This window comes from Thamnophis elegans, chromosome 3, assembly GCF_009769535.1.
Source record: "Thamnophis elegans isolate rThaEle1 chromosome 3, rThaEle1.pri, whole genome shotgun sequence".
NCBI classification, from domain to species: domain Eukaryota; kingdom Metazoa; phylum Chordata; class Lepidosauria; order Squamata; family Colubridae; genus Thamnophis; species Thamnophis elegans.
In genome coordinates this window covers 85418496-85441292 of record NC_045543.1, presented here as the reverse complement: position 1 = coordinate 85441292, position 22797 = coordinate 85418496, and the positions used below count along the sequence as shown (strand labels likewise).

The following is a 22797-nucleotide window of genomic DNA, read 5'->3' as shown; positions in this document are numbered from 1 at the left end:
GCGAGGAAGGGCTGCAGTCGCCCTTTGCCCGGCCTGTGGCGGGGATGTCATTTCGTGTGACCGGCAGATGGATACCTGTTGCACAGGTGCGAAACCATGAAAGCCGCCCAGAAGCCGGGCCAGGAGCCGGTTGCATCTCTCCCTGCCCGGTCCTCTCTTCCCAAACTGCTCTCCGCCCTTTTCTATGGGACCTGCTCTTTCTTGATCGTTCTGGTAAACAAGACAGTGCTGACAGTGTACAGGTGAGATCAGAGGAGGAAGGTGTTGCGGCGAACCTGCTGGAAAGCGGAGCGGTCGGGCTTCAAATCAGCCCAAAGCTACGCCTGCCTTCCCTTCGTCCCTGTCTCAGCTGAGGGGGCTTTTCCCATCGAAAAGCGATCGGGATTGGAATGGTCCGTTGTCTTCTTTTCCCGCTTCCTATTTTCTTGAAGCGTCTTGGGGCTACCTCCTCGTTTTCTGGAGGATTTCTATGCGCAGCCTCGAAGAGAGAAATACTTCTTTAGGATTGTCTCCAGCTTTTTTCCAAATTTACCGGTGCATTTTTTTAAAAGGTGGTTTTGATTAGTGGCGCGAGAAATACGAGCTGCAGTCACATAGATTCTGGGTCGGACTCGGAAGGCTGAGTCCAAAATTCTTGCTCAACTCATAATACGCTTGAAGCAGACCGAGAGGAGAATTTGGACATGCATTCTTCAATCACAGTTGTTTAGCCAAAGCTTGACTGTCCAGATCTGAGTAATATTTTAGCTAATGGTAGTGAATAGATACATTTACAGTAAATTGATTCTTTCTTGCCATCTAGTGGCTGTCTGGAGTTTTGTAACCTGTAGTCCTTACCAACAGTAAGGGCTTTTGTGATGAAAACAAATATTTCATTTATTTTTACAATTATTTCATTACATCAATAAATTCAACATTAAGCCAATTTATTACCAGTCTACAATATTATTGTAACCCCAAAACAGGATCTTTTCCAGGAAATGTATCTCAAAGTGGTTACAGTTTACCATTAGTTGCTCTGGATCTCAGATCCAGGTCCAGAGTCCTGTGATTAGCCAGGAGGAATAATTTGTGTCATATATTTGAAAATTAATTACAAAGTTGGTAATTTCTACACAGAGGCTATAGAAGCTGAATGCCAGTGGACCATTAAAAAATCCTGAAGTACAAACAAAGTAGCTCTTATCCAAGCAGAAGAAGCATTTTTGCTAGCCATTTTTGGAGCCATAATTTTGCAGTTGAGATGGATACATCACACCAAACTATGTATGTGCTCCAGAAATATTTTTAATTCTTTCTGGCCATCTAGCAGTTACACCGATTCTTGTAGTCCAGATCTTGTGGCCCTAATTTCTTACAGGCTTACCACAACTCATGAATTTTCTATAATTGTTGACAGTTGTAATTCATGATTTATGATTTATTATGTTGTGTAAACTTGGCTTTTTTGCACAAATACATTTCAGACACATAGATACCCCCCCCCTCCAATTTATCATCCACATTAAGAATTTAAACCCTGCTCCAGCAGCAAGGATTCAACAACAACAAAAAAAGATAATAACTAGCCCAGATGAATAAGGACTTCAAGTTTGGCACAAACAGATCAAAGACCAAGTCCCTTACAAGCCAGGCCATATTTCCAGACAAGTCAGGATCCTGTGCAAGATTGTACAGTATATTGTGCTGTGGGAGGGCTCCAAGGCCAGTACAGTTGGATAAGAAATGTGATATTAACTCTGGCTCCAGCAGATGGAGCCTGCAGGCCTTTAATGAAACAGATTGGCATAAGAAAACAGGTCTATCAAATGGCACATGTATAGAATAGAGAAGAGTAGCTTCTTTGCAAGACAGACTCCTGGAATTGATTAGCAGCAAATATTCATGTTATTGGATCTTTATCTTTGTTGTTAGGTAACATTTGCCTCTTTATAGTCTGACACTTCACTTGCAGGTTTCCTTTTTTATTTTTTTCCTTTTAAAATAAACTTTTCATCATTCATTAATCAGTGTGTTGTCTGAGTACTATTTTTTTTGGTGTCATAATAGTTAAAGTTTACCACCAAATTCTTTATATACATCTATTCTTATTTTAACATTACAACCTAACGTATTGCCTGTTATAACATTTCTCTTCCTAAATTATTTAATTTTATACTTTTTATCCATATTCATTTTCTAACCCCCATATGTTATAATAATCAGATTCTTCCTTTCCTTTAATTGCTAGTTTTAATCTACACATTTCTGTACAATCTAATATTTTCTTAATCACATTTTCATCTTTAGGGATCCTATTCTTGGCATTTTCCTGGCTGTTTTTATTGTATGATCTTGTATAACCTTGATATCCACAGCTTTTTTAAAAAAAAAACATGCTCTTTATCATTTTGTTTCTCTATAACAGGGGTGTTGAATCCTGGCACTTGTGGACCTGTGAACCTTAACTCTCAAAATTCCCCAGTCCGTGATTCTTAAAGTTGCCAAGGTTGCATACCCCTGCTCTATTATTTTGTGTAATTAGAAATATAGGCTTGATTTGCTTCCAAAGTGCATATTGTATGGATTGCATTACATACAAGAAATCCATATGTGACTGTTGCGTTGGATAATCTTTTTTTAAAAACAAGTTACAGATATTTAACAATTTAAATTTTGATAGATTCTGATATGTGCATGTTTGCATATATGTGCCCCTTCTTTCTAAACTAAAATATACAATAAAATCACAGACTCACACAAATACATGCGTGCATAAACAAATGTCACTATTTTCTTTCTAGATTCCCATCTCCAATGTTTCTAGGAGTAGGACAGGTATGTTCTTAGATAAGTGATTAAATGGTATATATTTTAATTTACAAATATAGGTTTTCCAGTGGTTGAAAGATAAAATGCAGATGATTTACTTCCTCTTGACAGAGTTTTCTTTGCTTACACCCCTTTCAAGAGCTTTTATAAAGTAGAATTGTAACAGGGATGGGTCAAATTCTGGTGACTGAAACAATGTTAGTGTTTTGGAGGCTCAGAGAAAGGTAGGTGTCATGAAAACAAAATGAGCAGGGTCAAGATTTTCCTTGAGAGAGGGGATTTTTCTTTATTTTTGTAAACAATGCTAAGATTGTTTACAATCCTAGATTGTTTAGGATTAACATTTTTAAGCATGATCTAATTTTTTTGAAATCTTCACGGTTGAAAAAGAGCACAAAAATGTATGAGAACTCCCATGCAAGTCAAACTGGGGTTCTGTAGCCATAGGTGTAGTTTGCAAACTGAGTGTTGTGTGGGGTTATTAAAAACAAAGCAAACAGGTCTTCATAACCAGTACAGTATCTATAACCCACCGAAGCTGCATAAGGAAATATTTTGTTGCTGTGTGTGATTGTTTCCTTTTTCTTTTAGATGGTAACCACTATTCTCATCTTATATGTGTCAAAATTAAACAAGGTCATTCATTTTCCTGATCTTGACAAAAGCATCCCTACAAAGGTAAGAATGATTAACTCCTTGCATGGGTTTTAATATTGCCAAGTGAAAAAATGTTCTTAAATTCTTTTGGAGCATGCACCTGATTCAGTTCTGTGCTTATATAATCAACGTGTTAGGGCATTAATTCTCTAAGGTTCATAAGGAGAACTGTACTGCTTTTTTCCTAATGTTATTTACTTTGTTAGAAAGAATTCAGTTACTCAAACTAAGTCCATGGTGTTTCTTCAAGTTGTTCATCAGCATTTCCCTTATAATACTTATTGAAATATGCAAAATAATTAAGTATATTCATTTTTCCACTTGTTATGTTTGAATTCCAACCAGTCCATTTCCTTTAGTGTTCAGTCACCAAATTAGAGCTAAATTAAACATTAAATTAGTTGTTAATTTCTGCTCTAAATGCAAGGTGTGGGATCTAAATAGCTTGAAATAGATCTATACTAGTCTCCCTTTATTTATTTATCAGCACAAACATAACAAATGTAACAAAAAGGCAACAGTAAAAAATATTGGGTTTCTGTCTGGATGGTCTCTTGTGACGAGCCGAAGGACAGAGAATGGAAGTGTGACCTTCCTCCCATATTTGGGCATACCAGGGGTTGTGACTTTAAATATATGTGTGTGTGTGTGTGTGTGTATTGTGTCACAACCCCTGGTATGCCCAAATATGGGAGGAAGCATACTGCTTCCTTTCTCTGTCTATCAGCTCATCACAAGAGACCATCACGACAGAAAGCCATAATTTTTACTGTTGCCTTTGTTACATTTGTGTTGCATTTGTGCTGATAAATAAATGAAGGGAGACTAGTATAGATCTATTTCAAGCTATTTAGTTCTCATCAGCTAGCTAAAGTCAAAACCATAGAAATCATTTTATAGCTTACTCTGTTTGCAGTTGAGGTTCATTCAGCAAGTCATTTTGAACAATCTGCCTCATGCCTGGGATTTTCCCTTGTGGTGATGTCATGATGATGCCATAAGGGTAAGTCACAATGTCATTGGGATGGGAGAGCTGGAGTTTCCACGCCTGTGTAAGGAGGTTTAAGCAACAAAATTGTGCCACCATTTGTGCTCCTTAAAATGCTCCCAATTGGGAGGGGGGAATCAAAGGACAGGCCCAATCAATAGGTTAAAGCCCTACTCCTTTTAAACACTCCTCATAAAAATTAAAGGTAAAGGCTCCCCTTGCACCTATGTGCTAGTCATTCCCGACTCTAGAGGGTGATGCTCATCTCAGTTTCAAAGCCGAAGAGCCAGCACTGTCTGAAGATGTCTCTGTGGTCATGTGGCCAGGATGACTAAACACCGAACTGCTAGGTTGGCAGAAGCTGAGACAAGTAACAGGAGCTCACTCTATTACACGACACTAGAGAAAGTCAGGCCATTTTATGGTGAAGGGAAAACTCTTAGCATGTTTTGGAGTAACCCTCCTCGCCAAGGACTAAGTATTTGCAAGCAAAGCGTATGAGTTTAAAGTGTGAGAGTGGGATGGGGGCTCTTTTGGAGTGAGGGGAAAAGGAAGATGGAGAGATGAACACAAGCTGAGGCAAAACACAGGGTGGAAGAAACAGCTGTGAGTTCATGTCTGCCAAACTCCCCTGGCCCTTCAAAGAGGCCTGGCCTTGAAACAGCTCCCTTCCTTGGCTCAGAAGAAGGCTCTTCCCTACAAAAGGGATGCCAGCTGGACAGCAAGAAAGCTAGCTCTTGCCAAGGGAAAGGATTGCCCACAGTTTCTCAGCCTAGGCTACAGTCCCAGACTTGCCTGTCAGTGTGGGAGAGACCATAGGACATGCATTCCTATTTAAAGATACTTATCCATTCGTTGAAATTTCATGTAATAATTTGACCGACTGAAGCTTCAGAGGAGACAGCATTTGTTGTAAAGCTTTGTTCTTGAAAGCTTAAAAGGGAAAGTGTGAATCTCTCAATCTTCCTTCTCCTTGGTGGATGCAATATTTGCTTTCAGACTCTTGCACATTCTCTACGTTAGGGAGTCTCTGCCGCTCATTTTACCCTTATGGGGAATTTGCATGGTAGAATTGCTAGATTCTTTCCATGCATGATTATTATTGTTTTCCATTGTGTCTTCTTAAAAATAAACTCAGCAACATACACGTCAGTTGCTATAGCTTATGCATGTATTTGAATTGCACAATGATAATTGTTTCTGAATAAAAATCCAACCCACAAAATATTGCAGATTCTGGGGCTTGGGATGAAATGGGGTCTCCAGATATATTAGTTGGGGGGGAAACCCTCTGCTAATCTAATATTCAAGCTCTTGGGATTTTGGTTCTAGATCAGTTCTACGCAACCAAGATGTTTGTGACCATGCAATTATTAGGTGGCAGCACTTAGCTAAACTTGGTTTACCTCATAAAATAACCAGACTTTTTAGTGCTGAGATGAAGAATCAGTAAGGCTGGGAATTGGGAAAAATAATATAGATGAGGGAAGTAGAAAACTATTTCTCCACTGTAGGAAGTTAGTACCCACCTCTCTCCTAGGAAAATGAGATATTTTAGGAAATGTTAAAAGGGCAGAATATTTCCCCTAAAAGCAAGGCAGAAACTCTCTCTCACACACACACCCTTTGTCAATGGGCCATTAAGGCCTGAGCCAGTCTATTCTACATAACAAAGATCTACCCCTTCAGATTCAGACATGGCCCTCAGGACATGATAGGATTAGCACTCTACCCATCTAGCAACAGATCTCACCACATGGCACCTGGGATATAAAGTTAACTAAGACCCCCCTCCCTCTGGGAGTCTGATAGCCAGTGGGATACATTTCTTGTACAGGAACAGAAAACTCTAAAGGGGGGGCAGAGAGGGCATAAAACCAGGGCACTCTCAGCATCTCTTTCCCTTTTTCTTCAAGATCTTCAAGGCATGTGATCCCCTTTTTCTCCAGGACCTCAAAGCATGTGGTCCCATGCACCATTAAAACCCTCTTTCCAAATAGCCTCCATGTTTCCAGTGTCTTTCTCTCCACTTGGAACTGAACCCAGAAGAACATTTCTTCCAACACTACTGTTGCTAAGTAAACATCATGGACATAGCCATAGTCACCATGAATCTGGATGGGTTTTATATTTATGAATTCCAAGTGAATGCAAATGATAATCTTCATCTGCACACATGGCAACAAATGCCTAGAGAAAAACATTATATATGTTAATTTATTGTCATCATGATGAGTCCAATAGTTTTGTTTGGTAGTTTAAATATAATTTTATTGATATAAACAGGAGCAAGGTCATGCAAAGAATCAAATACTAACAAGTGATGTTCATTTATAAAGCCTGCTAATTTGTCTGTTTCTATTGGTGTTAAACAGCCTATGGTTTATGAATTAATTTGAACAGATTTCTTCCAGAGTGGAGTGAAATGGCATAATCTGAATGGTGCATTTATTTTATTACAGTTGTTTCCACTTCCTCTGATTTATATTGGAAATCATATAAGTGGATTATCAAGCATAGGCAAGCTAAGGTAAAGTCCAGGTGGTAAACCTAAACCGATAGTTTCTTCTTATTTAATCCTTTGTAAATTTCAAACCCCACCCCCCAAGACTGTTAAAAATAGAATATATTTTTGCACAAAAGCATCCTCCTGCCAAAGCATTGCTTTGGACATTCTAGTGTATAAAATCAGTTTATAAAGATAAGTGTTGGGCTTAGGAACTGATACCTGTAAAGAGACTTTACAACTAGTCATTCTACTTTCTATCCTTGTGTTTTGACATTTTCTTTCTCTCTTTTGGATGACCGATGTGTTCTTCATCTTTGACTGCTGAAAGTGGACATTGAAAATGGATGTTGATTAGACAATGGGCCATTCATCCTGTGAAAAATTTAGAGGGATGGTTAGAATATATTGCTTGAGGAGTCTGCTGCCTAAATAGAAAATTTTATGTCATGTAACAGTTTTAGTTGAGTCCAGTCTCACCCCATTGCTTAACAGATTTGTAGGTGAATCCCAATGTACAGGTTTGAATAGCTATATCAGTACATCAAGGAAGCATAACTAAAGATCTTGAGTGTAATTCAAGTAACATGGTATTTAGATTCTAATGCATACACTATCCTCATATTTGCTGATCTCACAAGCTTTTGCCAGTTATTTGTTTGCTGTCTGCATCAGGACATGCAACTGTGTGGAAATATCTGGAAAGGTTGCTAATTTTTCTCTTGGGCATGCACTGGTCATTTCCCACTCTGCTGAAAGAAGCACCCTAGTGTACTCATAAGTATGTGTGATTATTTTGGGCTTTTGGTAACTAGGAATAAATATTTGGAATTTGCATTTTGACTTAGACACCCCGTGGATTTCTAATTATCCATTAATCTAATACAGTAATATTAGGACATTCTTCTGTATTAATGGAACAGAATTCTTTATTGGCCAAGTATAATTGGACACACAAGGAATTTGTCTTTGGTGCATATGCTTTCAGTGTACATAAGGAAAATAAAATACATTCATCAAGAATAAAAATATACAACACTTAGTGATAGTCAAGGTTACTAATAAGCTATCAAATCGTACAAGGAATCAAATAAAAACAATATAAATTGAAAGATACAAGCAACATAGTTATAGTCATAAGTGGGGAGAGATAGATACTAGGAAGGAAGAGAATAATAGTAATATAGTCTTAGTAAATTATTGATAGTGTTGTGGGAATTAGTCATTAAGCAGAGTGATGGCATTTGGGGAAAACTGTCCTTGTGTCTAGTTGTTCTGGCGTGCAGTGCCCTATAACATCATTTTGATGGTAGAAATTGAAACAATTGATGTCCAAGTGTCCCTCCCAGCATGGGGGCTTCCAGTCCAGGTTAAAGAAGACTGTTTATTAGTTTCTGACTTCTGGCTCACCAAAATCTTTTCCATAGTTGCTTCGATTGTCAGCATTTAGATAGCTATTCGTGGAAAATACCATATCACTGACTACTTGAGAACTAATTTTAACTCAGTAAAAAGGAAATTACTGGAAACAAATTGTATGATACTGATGCCAAGTCTATTTTTTTTAATTCTTACTTCCAGCTATTCTACTGTCTAAACTTTCTTTGGTGTCAGACTGACATTTGGCTTTGCAACTGAGCATTTATTTAGTGCATTCTTAATGTCAGATGAAGCTGAGGATGAAAGTAGTAAAGATAGATAATCAGTCATGAGGGAGTTTGCTACTGACACAAACTGGTTACACTCACACACACTCTCTCTTTAAATACAGTTTGCCAATGTTTACAGTCCTGAGGAAGTTTACCATTCCTCTTACATTACTGCTGGAAATTATTATTCTTGGGTGAGTATTTGCCTCTCATTTCTGAAATACCACAATGGTTTATCGAGTCACATAGTGAACCAATGCATTTTGTTGACTAATAAGAATTTGAGGAGACGTTTTGAACTGCTTAAAATTATTTGGGCAAATAATTTCCAGTTTTCAGTTGTAGCTTCAGTTCAAGGCAGCTCTTCCCCTTTGTGCCTTTCTTCCACTGTAGTGTGATATTTTGGTCAAGCACAAATCTTTTTCTTGGCTCTTCCTTTTGCCTTTTCTTCTAAGCCACTGTTTTCCTGATTTCTGTTTGGCTGCCTTCTTTCTTTCCTTCTCTTAGCCACCTTGTCTCTTTCCTATCCTCATCCTACCAGTTCTGGCTTGCCAAAATTCAGATGGCCCCTAGAGGGCAGCAAGGGGTTTTCTGTTATGTTTTCTGTGATATTTCTGAAATGAACATCTAGTCATCCTGCAGCTGCTCCTCTTCCTTCTTTTACACACAAGGTCTTCCTCGTCTTCCTCTTCTATATTTTTCTTTGTCCTGCATTTTAGAAACTCCAGTACTTTCCCTGTAACTATATGGATATTCTGTTGACCTATAAACAAGCCTCAAAAATATTAAAAACAGTTTCCCCTCCCAAGAAAGTACAGATATTAGTATGTTGCGTTATCTATTAATTGCTTGCTGTCTCTGAGTAACTGAGTTTTTGATTCAGTTCCCAGGAATCAGTTCTATTGAACTCAGTATTTTTCCCTTCTTAGAATTTGACAGTATTTGTGAAGCACGTTGTTCCACTTCATAGACATTTAACAATAGTTTGTTTAGTGAAAGTTCAAAGTTACAGTAGCATTGAAAAAAGTGACTTATGACCATTTTTCATACAACTGTTGTAGCAGCCCCATGGTCACATGATTTACATTTGGATGCTTGATAACTGATTCATATTTATGACGGTTGCAGTGTCCTGGGGTCATGTGATCACCTTTTGCGACCTTCTGACAAGCAGCGTCAATGGGGAAGCCAAATACACTTAACAGCCATGTTACTAATTTAACAACTGCAATGATTCACTTAACAAGTGTAGCAAGAAAAGTCGTAAAATGGGACAAAACTCACTCAACAAATTTCTCACTTAGCAACATAAATTCTGGACTCAACTGTGGTCGTAAGTTGAGGACTACCTGTACTGCTTAATCTCTAGAAAGTTGTAAAAGTGAACACTGACTTTGATTGACTAATTAATTATTGAATGAGGCTGATTTAGGGGGGGGGGTTGCTATATATCAGATTGGGCCACCTAGTTCTGTACTATCTAGTCCTTTATTAAGAATTCCTTTTTTGGAACAAAGAATTGTTCCAAACTCTTTCTGTATATACCAAGTGTTGTATTTGTACCATCTACATGTAGAGGCTTTAAATCCTTTGGGATGAAAATGTGATTATGTTCTCCTATGGATCAAGTAAAAACAAAGATGTCTCACTCCTTCTGGAATCTCAATGTCTTAATTCCTGAATATGCATTTAGAGAGATATCATTTATTTTTACAGGAAACGCTTTCCGCTGGGCATTATAATCAGTGTGTTTGCAATCATTGTGGGGGCCTTAATAGCAGCAGGGTAAGACTTTTCTTTAGAACACCTTACTTGTTTCTTAATATTGGCGAGAAATAATATTCCTTTGTAGGTCATTGTTTGGAAGAATGATAGATACAGTAACTATTTGTACACTGCAGTTTTCTGTAGCCGCCTTCTCCAACCTAGTATCCTAAATATAGGTGGCATTTCAACTCCCCAAATTCCCATCTAGCTTGGCCAATTGGCTAGGAGTTCTGGGAGATGTAATCATTGAACTTTCAGAGAACTATGAAATGGATAAAAGTGCTTTTGATCAACAATGACAGTAATTTGGAAATTATTTTCAGATGAACTCGACTGTGCTGCAAAACAGAAGAACATGCCATTGACTTTTCTTAAACAAAGATGATCCAAAATGAATTGAGTGACTCTTGCACAGGAGTTCAGAATTTGGAATGAACTGGGGAAATTATTCTAGCCTGTCACTTACTGTTAGAATCACAACGGCCCGAGTCCATTGTTAATTACACTGAAGCTCTTACAATAAATCATGCTTTATACTGTATGATAAAAGTGTCCTGGTAGATTGGAGAGTAGTAATAACAGAGCCCTGGGAGAACTGCAGTTTCTAGTATTTTTCCTGCCAAACCAAACAAATATATTTTCAAAGCAATTGAATATGAAACATAGCCCTGGTGGCACAGTGGTTAAAGTGCTCTATTGTAGGCAAACTGCCCACAGCCTGGAGTTCGATGGGATTCAAGGTTGATTCAGTCTTCAAGGTTGGTAAAATAAGGATCTAGATTGTTGGGGTCAATATGCAAATAATGCTTACATTGTAAACCATCCAGAGAATGCTATAAAAGACTGTGCAGTGATATATAAGCCTAAATGCTATTGCTATTGTTATGTTGAATGTTGAATGTTTATTTTATTTATATGCCGCCCTTTTCCCCTGAAGGGGACTCAGGGCGGCTCACAACTCAAACCAGGGAAGGGGGATACAAACAAAAAATTAAAACGACACAAAACAATGCATAATTTAAAACACATGACAGTCATACCATTCGAGACGGGGGCAACAATTCTTTAGCCCCAGGCCTGTCGGAACAGCCAGGTTTTAAGGGCTTTGCGGAAGGCCTGGAGGGTGGTGAGGGTTCGAATCTCCACGGGGAGTTCGTTCCAGAGGGTCGGAGCAGCCACAGAGAAGGCTCTCCTCCGGGTAGTCGCCAGTCGACACTGGCCGGCGGATGGAATTCGGAGGAGGCCTAATCTGTGGGATCTAATCGGTCTAGTGGAGGTAATTGGCAGCAGGCAGTCTCTCAAGTACCCAGGTCCAATACCATGAAGGGCTTTATATATTATAAAGGCTATAATATTATTATTTCTTGAGGTTAATGTGTGTGGTTTGTGCTCATATAGTAAGATTCTATGGAACTTCCTTCTTAATCTACCCAATGTCTTATCTCACTGTAATTTCAACATCTCCATCAAATATTTTATTTGTTGGTGTAATTGTTGTCTGCTTAAACTCTCACATTCGAAATCTACTTTAAATAGCAAACCAGCTTGTACATAATATATTTTACAAAATGACCAAGTGATGTTTCTCTAAGCTTTGAATCTTCTCAATATGTTTACTTTATTAAAAAAAAAAGACTAGAATGATTTTTTCCAGAGTTCTTACTTTGCAAGTTATCTCTTGTTTATAATATGGATACAATTTGGAGAGCAGACAGAATATGTCACTGCAAAGAAAACTGTTATTTAAATTTATGTTGTTTAAATTAGTCTATATTTCCATATTTTATTTTCCAGATCAGATTTAGCTTTCAGCATGGAAGGCTATGTTTCTGTTTTGCTGAATGATGTCTTCACAGCAGCAAATGGTGTTTATACCAAACAAAAAATTGACCCTCAGGTAATTGTGCAGATATTTTAGGTGTTCTTTGTCTTTGTTTAAACATGGGCTTTATAATTTTATCTATAGTTTTCATAGAGCCTCCATTAAGTCAACGTAAAGTTTAGATGTTGTACAGTTTTCTTAATACTCATAAAAAGCCTGATATATTGGAATATCTTTTAAAAAAATATTTGTAGACCATAAGTGTCTTTTCCCAAAGTTATAAATATTTTACTGTAATGTCTTTGTGAAGTTTTCATTCACTTTTATAACTTAAATACTGCTGTTTTGTCAATTATTATGTATTAAGTTATGTAGCTGACTGCTGTGCTTCATGTAAGCAAGGAAGCAATGATCTCATGGTTTAAAAAGTTGACAAATTGATATTTTAAAGGGAAAAAAATTGTATACACTCAAGTATTTGATTCTTGAAATTATATTTAATTAGTGTAATTTGAACTGAATTTGAATGCAAATTTAACTACGTTTTGTCCTGCCTGAGCCAACTTCCAGAATGTGATCACGAATCAAATGTCATAATCAATTTGAAAAAGGTTTTTCAACCCTGGCTTAAGCCAATTGCCATTCCAGACTCTGATAGTGGTACCTCATATTTCTATCCATACATATTGCTTCCATCTGACTACACATTTATATGAAAACATTCTTGCTATTGGCTCTTTGTTCTGTTTTAGTGAAGGATAATTAATTCAGGATGGTAATTCATTACCATACTGTTATTCTCACTAAATTTTCAACAAAGAATCTTATTTGATAAACAGTTTATATTACCCAGGCTTACATGCTTTCAAACAGAATCTTCAAGATTCATTTAATTTACTGACTTCTATATATGCTACCATAAATATCTCAGCACTGAATCCTTCAGGAACGTAAGAGTTCCTGACCATTTCTCAGATTATGTGTGTGTGTGTGTGTGTGTGTGTGTATGTATATGTATATGTATATGTATATGTGTATATTTGTTTATACAGGAACTGGGAAGATATGGAGTAATTTTTTATAATGCCTGCTTTATGGTAATTCCTACAGTTCTCATCAGTTTTTTCACTGGAGATTTCCAGCAGGTAAGTAGAGCTTAGGAACCAAACAGGTACAATAATGCTTTAATTGGCTTGGGTCCTAAATGTATATTTTTGGAATGATCATTGGGACCCTTTTGCTCATGAAGTAAAAATGTAGGATTTTGTCCTCTATGAGGTGATTGATTTTATAACATTACAAGTAATGGTTTAGTATAAGATATGAAACCTCATTTTGGTTAGGAACAGAACAGGAGATTATCAATAGCACCTAGACTTACATACTGCTTCAGAGTGCTTTATAGCCCTCTTTAAGTGGTTTACAGAGTCGGCATATTGCCCTCAACAATCTGGGTCCTCATTTTACCAACTTCAGAAGGATGAAAGGCTGAGTCAACCTTGAGCTGGTGAAATTTGAACTGCCAAATTGCATGTAGCCAGCAGACAATAGAAGTAATCTGCAGTACTGCACTCTAACCACTACACCACCACAGATCTCTTTTTAAGATTAAGGAGCAATATTAGTCTTCTATAAACTTTAGCCACCCATCCAGTGGTGGGTTTCGGATCCTATTGCAATTGGTAGAATGCAACTGGACCGTGCATCCATCGTATGCATGCAGCACATGCACAGCATGTGTGCAGCACGCGCATCCGTACTTACTGCCTGCGATGCTCTGTGATGGTTCCACGATACTCCAGCCGCTTGGCGGAGCGTTGCGCAGGCACCGTATGCTCCATGCGCTTGCACGAAAGCCCCGATCAGCTCAAATACTAGTAAGGAGCGCGGGTGGGCAGGTGGGCCCTCTGAAGCACCATACTGGAACAGTACCGGTATGCCCGTACCGGAGGCATACCAGTCGTATCCCACCACTGCATCCATCCTTTCAGGTTATCTTGGCTGTTATTTGGTATTGACTGAGAAGAACTATTTTTCTCTGAGAACCTTCATTCAAACATTTTTTATTCTTCTGTTCATTTGTGTCTGATACTCAGTGATTCCCTGGACATATTATCCCTGCAGTGTCCCTGGTAAGGTTTTTCAGATGTGGTATGCCATTGCTTCTTCCTAAGGCTGATAGAAAGTGACTGGTCCAAGGTGGAACTAGAACTCACAATCTCCTGGTTTCTAGCCTGATACCTTAACGCTATACCAAATTGGCTCATTTAAACGTTGCATGGCTACCATTAAATGGCTACCAACTATTTGGGAGTTGTGGCATGGAGTTGCATGGAGATGTCATGTGCTCTTAATGGTTACTTGTGAAGTCTGTGGGAATCTGCATGCGTGTGTCTTGGGAGAGAGAGACAAAAACCCTCAAAACCAGTAATTAATGATTTACAAAGGAAAGGAAATCTGTAATGTGAAGCAGTGCCAACCTGTTGGAAGCCAGCAGAACAACACGGTGTGGTTTCTAAAAATCAAGCAGTTTCCCCTCCCCTTTTAAATTCAATTATTTTTGTGAATTGGATTTTTCAATAAAAAATTGATATTTTTTTATCTCTAAATATATCTAACATTTTATCTTTTTTATTTGTACAGGCCACGAATTTCCAGCAATGGACAAATGTTTTATTTATCTTCCAGTTTCTTCTTTCTTGTGTGCTAGGGTAAGGGATCTTGGGCAAATAATCAAGTAATGACTGGCATGAATTTGCACCTTGGAAATCCTCCTTCTGCATAATTAGCAAAGTAAGATAAGCTAAAAAGAGAGAGATCCAATTGATTCCTGCAGTGTTCTCATAGTACAACTTTTGTATCAGGCTGCACAAGATTTTAAGAATTATCTCTTTTATTAAAGAGCAAAAATAATTTCCCCTTGTTCTCTGATTTTTTTTTCAGTATAGCTTGCTTTGGGACATTTTCAGTGGCCACGTCAGTGAAATTAGAACAGGAGTCCCTTGATAATGTTGCACATTTTAAATCCTGCAAATCATGTGATAAAGTTTCCAGAGGATACTTGGTGCCGTATAAAAATGATGGAGTCAGTAGAAGTTCAGTTTTAGTTTGTCTACTTTTATATTAAATCTTCAAATGAAGCAGGTTTTAGATTATGCTTAGGCTATTTTAAATACTGAAACTCAACATAAAATAGGGTAGTGAGCATCAATGTAGAATTATGGCATGTATCATTTGTTTATTTGACAAAAAGCAAGAAACCAAGTTATGCAGTCCTTTTTTGTTTTTTAATGCTAGGTTTCTTCTGATGTGTTCTACAGTTCTCTGCAGCCATTATAATTCTGCTCTAACAACTGCAGTAGTTGGTGCTATAAAAGTAAGTAAGCAAAAGGGGTTGATATTAGATAACAGTAGCTGAATATACTACATTACAATCGGGTGGGTTGCTGTCGGTTGTACTACAGGGTTGCAATGCGTGTGCAATGCACGCCCGTGCTCACTTTGCTCGCATACACGCTGTTCAGTGTAAATTGTTCAAAATGGCAGAGGCCCAGCGGCAGCAAGGAAACTGGTTCGGGAGTGTGGCAGACCTGGGTCGCTGCCAGTTCTGTGACCCATGCCTGAATTCCACTATCGGTTTGGCCAAGCCGGCACAACCCTCCTCTGATAACGCTACTACACTGTTAATCTGGATTGTTTGTTTTGGCTTTAGCATAATGTATGAATCCAGTTATGGGTTGTATAGCATGGTCTATAATTTGGCACTAGATCTGAACTAGGTTGCTAAGAATGTTAACCTCTAACTATAAACTATGAACCATAGTTAAGTACGCATGTAATGTTGAGCCCAGCCACCACTAAAACTAACTGCAAAAGTCCTGTGTCTTGACTACAGTTTTGACCTATGACTGTGTGTATTAATGTCTTGGTGGAAGTTTTTGTAGGCTAAGAATAATTTATCCAGTTATATTCAGTTCAAAGTTACTTGCAGAGTCATTTTTATCAAGTGATTATCAAGTGGAGGACAGGCCTACTTCAAGACGTAAGGGTTTAAAACTAGATAGAGGACAGTATGGATACTGCAGCAGATCAACCAGTGAGATATATTTGCATTCAAAGAAATATGAGCCTCTTGGCTCAATACCCAGAGGTTAGATTGCCTGCCTGTCCTGTCCTCGACCTAGTTTCTTATTTACTTTCAAGTTTTCAGATATTCAGATAAATGACTGAAGAGGGCTCAGGACAGAACAGTATAGTAGATTTTCCATCTTCCACTACCCGTGAAGTCATGAAAGATCAGGATTGTTTTTTCCTAGTTGTTACCTTATAATTTGTCTAAAGGCATTAGAATACTGAAATAAGATTTGCATGAAATGATATGGCTTGGTTGGTAGCAATCAGTGGTGGGATTCAAATAATTTAACAACCAGTTCTCTGCCCTAATGACCAGCTGGGTAGGAGTGGCTTGGTGGTCATGTGACTGTGTGGGCATGGCTAACTCAATGTCACTCAGGTCAATGGGCGCTTCGCCTTAGTTGTTACAATGTAATAAGGGTTAACCAGAGAGGCAATTTCTGTAAGCAGGGCAATAAACATTAGGCTAGAAACAACACCAGAATGTTTCCTTCCTTACAGGATTAGCCCTGTAAAGTGGGAAAGAAAACAAAATGAGATTTCCGGTTCTCCGAACTGCTTAGAAAGTTAACAACTGGTTCTCCTGAATAGGTGCAAACTGGCTGAATCCCACCACTGGTAGCAATGTACCTACTGTCCCTTTCCCTACCAATTCACCTACTGTGTCTGATGCTTGTTTACAAGCGTGTTACTCAGATGCGGGATAGTCTGTTTTAGCCTACTACAGCAAAGCACTGAAAAATGGTATAAACAAGCCATAGCTGTGTTTAAAGGTAGATGGAAGTAGCAAGTATTCTAGGTTCAGGCATGAACAATAAAGAAACTAAGACTTGTTACTAAGTAGTTAAGCCCTTCAAAAAAGAGGAGTCAATAGGTGCATTCATGCTAACCATGCTTTATAACTTATCATAGTGGGCATTTGTAGCAATTACACACCCTGCTTTTTCTTTATAGAATGTGTCTGTTGCTTATATTGGCATGCTGTTTGGTGGAGATTACATGTTTAATATGTTGAACTTCATTGGACTCAATATCAGGTAAGGGAGTTTTGAAAAACATGTCATAGTCTCAAGCAAGTTCATTATTTTATTATTGTATCTATTTTTTCTTCTTCCACCTAGCATGGCAGGAGGGCTGAGATATTCATTCTTGGCAATACGAGGACAGAACAATCCTGATTGCCCCTCCATAGATGAAGAAAAAGCAACTCCAGGTTCCAAGAGCTGACTGAAGCAGACAACATGAAAAATTACAAAGATGCCAATTTAGGCAAAGATATTTCCTTAGACAGAAGATCATAACTGAAACATATAAAAATGCACCTGAAAATACACGTCCTATATTAAAACAATCTTCAATGTACACAAAATAGTTTGCAACCTTTTGAGTTTCCAAGAATTGTTCATGATTAAAAATCCAAAAAAGAATATTAAGGGTATATAAAATGTGACTTTTGTTTAGGCTATGTCTGCACCAAGCTTCAAATGGAATGTGAAATGTTTTTTTGCAGACATTCAAGAGCATTCTGTCTGGTACAAAAGTAGCATTAATTAGCCTGTACCCAAAATTTGCTAGGAAGTAGAAAAGAACAAATATTTGTTGGCCTCCCTTTTTGAAATATGGTAGAAAAGCTAGCTGCTAAAATCAAAAATAGAAACAGCAGACTGCTAATGTAATTTGTAATTTAAACTAACTAGCAAGTTTTGTAATAGATGGCAGGGGTCAAGGAATCTTCACTGAGAATCTATAAGATTGACCAATTTAAATGAGCCTTCAGTAATCCAGTCCTGTTGATACCATAGATGTTGATATAAATATAACACTGTCTATGTTTATGGATCCCAGCCATTTTCTTTATTTTGACTAGCTCTGGATTGTAGGTTGCAAAATATTGGTGACTCACTAATCTCTTGAATATGCCTCCGATTATTAGAAAGATGAGACTTGTCCATGTCTCAAAGCAAGGCATTGTATGAGATGTCATTCTAATTGCACCAAGCTTGATAATCTACAGGAAATATAAATGTGTTATTTGGAGAGACAGAAATAGTCTTCCTAAATCAAGTGAGACTTCCCAGAAAATTACCCATTCTATTTAAAAGCCAACTATGACCTCATAAACATTCACACCAGTTTGTCAATCTCTAGACCTCTTGTGGCAACCAGAGACTTCTGATGCGTTGCCCATTGGGTAATCTACAGATTGAGCATACAAAATCGGTACCTAAAGTAGCAAATACAGGCTCCCACTTAATCTTTGGTTCTTTATTTCCATGAATATCATTGTGAAATCAAAGCTGCTTCTTTTGTTTTATAATCATGGATGGGTCATCCAAATTTCAGCTGTTGAATTAAGTACAAAAAGCCATGAATGACCAACAGGAGAAGTCACTTGTGATCCTATAGATCTAATAGACTCTAAGCTATAGTTAGAGTTAGTGAAAATTCTATTTTGAAGCTTCTGGATTCTCTTCCCTCTATAATGGGTGTCAAACTCAAGACCCATGGGCCAGATGCAGCCTGTGGGTTGCTTAGATCTGGCCCACAGTGCCAGCCTAGAAATAGCAAAGAACCATCCCACGGTCCCTTACTACTGAAAATGGGGGAGGTGGGGGGCATTTTGGCTGCCAGAGTACTGCAGGAGGCTGTCCAGGCTCAGAATGGGGCATAGGAGAGCCACACATGCCCCCCATGCCCCTTTGGCTGTCGGAATGCTTCCTATGGAGTTAGTTTCTTGATCTGGTCCCTCATAGGGTGATCAAGTAAATCAAATATGTATTTAAAAAAACAAAATCACAGAAATGTATGCCTCTCTATTTTTATAAGTGTATAAAAACCATGTGTGTGGAACTGCGGTCCCGTGTTATGCCCACCATGACCACACCTACTATGATCACACCCATCCTAGCCCCCCCCACGGCCCTCCAAGGTCAAACACAACCATTATGTGGCCCTCAATGAAATCAAGTTTGACACCCCTGTCCTTTAACAATGGTCTCTCAACCTTGGCAAATTTAACATGGGTGGACTTCAGCTCCCAGAATTCCCCAGCCTGCCAAGCTTAAGATTGCCACCCATTTTAACTCTAGGATCCACCCATCTTAAAGTTGCCAAGGTTGAGAAACATTGCTGTATAACATAGGGATTTTAAAAAGGAGATTGGGAACAAAAATCTTAAAAAAATGTACCATGAAACAGATGTTTCTTATACCAGAACAAAGGTGAGCAGCTATGGCCCCTTTATGACTTGTGGACTTCAACTCCCAGAATTCCGCAAGTGATAAATTCCCCTTTATCACTTGTGGACTTCAACTCCCAGAATTCCTGAGCCAGCATGGCTGGCTCAGGAATTCTGGGAGTTGAAGTCCACAAGTGATAAAAGGTCCATAGTTCCCCACCCCTGTATTAAGGGCATCACCCCTGTACCCCACCCCTTTCCCTGCATATAGAAAAGTACAATATATTTTTCCACATAAAAAACTGCTGCTCAAAAGAGTTAAGAAGTAACGACATGCACTTTGATCTGCTTCGGTTGGTTGTTAGGAGCAAATGCCATGACATCAAGCTGCTTGTGCTGTTCCCTCAGTGCTATATTTTTCATTGCTAAGTTTTTCTGAACTGGTCAGAGACAGACAGGAGACGCCTTGCCATCCAGTTCTCTCAGCTCAGGACATGGGACCTTGGGAACTATAATGAATTCTTGTTGAAAAGCAGGCTGTTCAGAAAAAAACCCTGCTGTTTGATCTTTCTGTTTTTGCCTCTCCAACCTTGAGAAGGACTCTTATGATTATAGAGCTACTTAATATGAAGAATTGATATGAACCTCAATTTTTTTGTAATAAATTATGCTAACTGGCCTATTGATGTTTTTTATCGTTTCGATCTACTCATCAGATAAATAAATAGATTTGACTCAACCTTTGTTTTAAATGAGATCCTGTTTTTGTAATAGAATTACTGATGTACTTAAAAGAACTATTTTGGAGAAACATAAACTGACCCAGAATGTTTTTTTTTTAAACTTTATAGTAATCATATTATATGTATAACCATAAGGATGCAGGTATTTATGTCCACCTTTGTTCTAGGCAAGGGGACAAAACAGGAAATGTCCAGTGGACGCTTGCAGTTATCGTGGGTATAAAATACTGAAATAGAGTATTAGCTGTTGATTTTGGAAAAAGCCTGCTTGAGCACAGATCTTTTTCGGCATCTTAAGGCTTTGTTAAAGTAAAATGCTATCACAAGCATTCTTGATCTGGCATAAAGATTTGTGCATATACAGGGTGTATTAAAAGTCAGCCCCAGAGGCCAGCCACAATGATGTATCAATTTTATTTTGATTTTCAGAGGAAATGTTAGGAACATTTGAATTCAATGTGTCAAATGTGTACGGGCAGTGGTGGGATTCAAATATTTTTACGAACGGTTCTGTGGGCGTGGCTTGGTGGGCGTGGTTTGGTGGGTATGGCAGGGGAGGGATACTATAAAATCTCCATTCCCACCCCACTCCAGGGAAACGTTACTGAAAAATCCCCATTCTCTCCCGATCAGCTGGGGCTTGGGAGGCAAAGGATAGATGGGGGCAGGGCCAGTCAGAGGCGGTATTTACTGGGTCTCTGAACTACTCAAAATTTCCACTTTCGGTTCTCCAGAACTGGTCAAAACCAGCTGACTACCACCTTTGTGTAAGGGGTGGTTAGAGAAAAAACCAATTTGAACATTTAATATAATTTATATAATAAATTGTCTTTGTGGTTGACTTTTGGTGCACCCTCTATGTGTATATGCATATCAGTGCTGTGGAAAGAGTGGGAGGGAGGGAGGGAGATTGATTTGTATCATAGGAAGTTCTTGACTTACAACTATTCATTTGAAGTTACAGTGGCACTGAAAAAAGTGGCTTATGACTCATTTTCACACTTATGGCTGTTGCAATATCCTTGTGATCAAAATTCAAGTGCTTAACAATTGGCATGTATTTAGGACAGTTACATTGTCCCAGGGCCACATGATCACCATTTGTAACCTTTCCAGCTGGTTTCTGACAGACAAAGTCAATAGGGAACGCCAGGTTCACTTAATGACTGATTGATTAACTTAATAACCGCAGTTATTCGCTGGACAACTGTGGCAAAAAAATGTCATAAAATGGGGCAAAACTCACTTGCTGGGCTTAGCAATGGAAATTTGGGGTTCAATTGTGCTCATGTTGAGGGCTACCTATATGGCCATCTTCTGTGTTTGCATAAATAGCTAGTAGCTGAATGAGAATAATGCATTGAATTATAGACCAGATTTTGATCACTCTCCTGCCTGTTGGCACTGTTGGGAACATTAGGGCTGACTTATTTAATACACTTCTTACATTAATGTGTTTGACCTAGGATAGAATAGTGGCAATAGTGCCTTTCAGATTTCCTGTCTTTGTGTCCAATTGATGGGTGTCACTTGTGGAGCAAGAAAGAGTTGGGGTAATTGTATTTTTTCATTGGGTGTTTCTTGGGAATCTGCAGCTTGTAATCACCAAAACACGTAACTAACTAACAAGAAAAAAACAAAACAATACGAGGGTTTCCCCCTTAGTGAACATTTACCCATATTCTAATTTGAACTAGAAGGACAAAAGGTTAGAACAGCTACACACGCTGGCCACGCCCATTCCTGTTTTAGCGAGGGGGGGGAATCCTGATATGTTATATGACGACGTGTGTTTGGCAGCCCTGCTATAGACAAACACTTGGGATTGCAACCAACGGCTGAAATCACTCACAACTCTCTCTAGTTTATATTTGGTTTCTGTTAGTTTTTATTTCTTTATGGACTATTTGGCATTATACTTCTTTTAATATCCATTTCTGGAGATACCAAAAATTGCTGTTCACACAAATAGTGAAGTGAAGCTCTGAAAAATATTTTTTTCTAAGCTGGAATTAGTTATTACATTCTCATCATTCTTTATGGAAACAGAACATTTAGGTTTAATAGCTTTATGGTTCTAGATCTTATCTCTGTTACAAAGTACTCAGACATGGTGAAGTTCCATGACAGTTTCTTCTGGGGAAATTTTGGAAAATACTTCTTCTAATATTTAATTTCACTGCTCTTATTCTACACTTCAGGATTACAACCCGTAGATGTATTGCATTAAACAACTTAAACATATTGAAATGTTTTCATTAGTGACTTAAGGCAATCAAGTAAATCACTTTCACTTTGTACTTAATAAATACATAAATTTAGCACGCATGAACCAGAGAAAAGAAACATAATTGAATATGGAAGCACTGCTATTTGCTCCAATTAGAAGAGGAATGTGACTTGCTTAATTCATGGAAGTAAGGTTTGTTTATGGCTTGTAAATATTTATCAGGGCCAAAATAATAAATGAAAAAAGCTGAGCATTGTTTATGTGTGTGGGCACACATATGCATGCGATACCTGCACATCTTTTAGGCAGGAG

At 38.2% G+C, this 22797-nt stretch overlaps 1 protein-coding gene across 3 annotated transcripts; it reads left to right on the top strand.

The window, feature by feature from the left end:
* SLC35D2 (solute carrier family 35 member D2) lies at window positions 1-17627 on the top strand. Of its 3 annotated transcripts, none has more exons than XM_032212616.1 (12): window positions 1-86; window positions 2784-2817; window positions 3403-3489; window positions 6919-6986; window positions 8734-8805; window positions 10328-10396; window positions 12173-12275; window positions 13253-13345; window positions 14844-14911; window positions 15498-15576; window positions 17289-17371; window positions 17456-17627. In XM_032212616.1, the coding sequence occupies exons 2-12, from the start codon at window positions 2797-2799 to the stop codon at window positions 17559-17561; spliced, it is 849 nt and encodes a 282-aa protein (XP_032068507.1). In that variant the 5' UTR covers window positions 1-86; window positions 2784-2796; the 3' UTR covers window positions 17562-17627. The 3 variants fall into 3 exon arrangements, with proteins under 3 accessions (XP_032068507.1, XP_032068505.1, XP_032068506.1); XM_032212614.1 differs by having other exon boundaries at window positions 13-242; XM_032212615.1 differs by lacking the exon at window positions 13253-13345 and having other exon boundaries at window positions 13-242.
* The last annotated feature ends 5170 nt before the right edge of the window (window positions 17628-22797 follow it).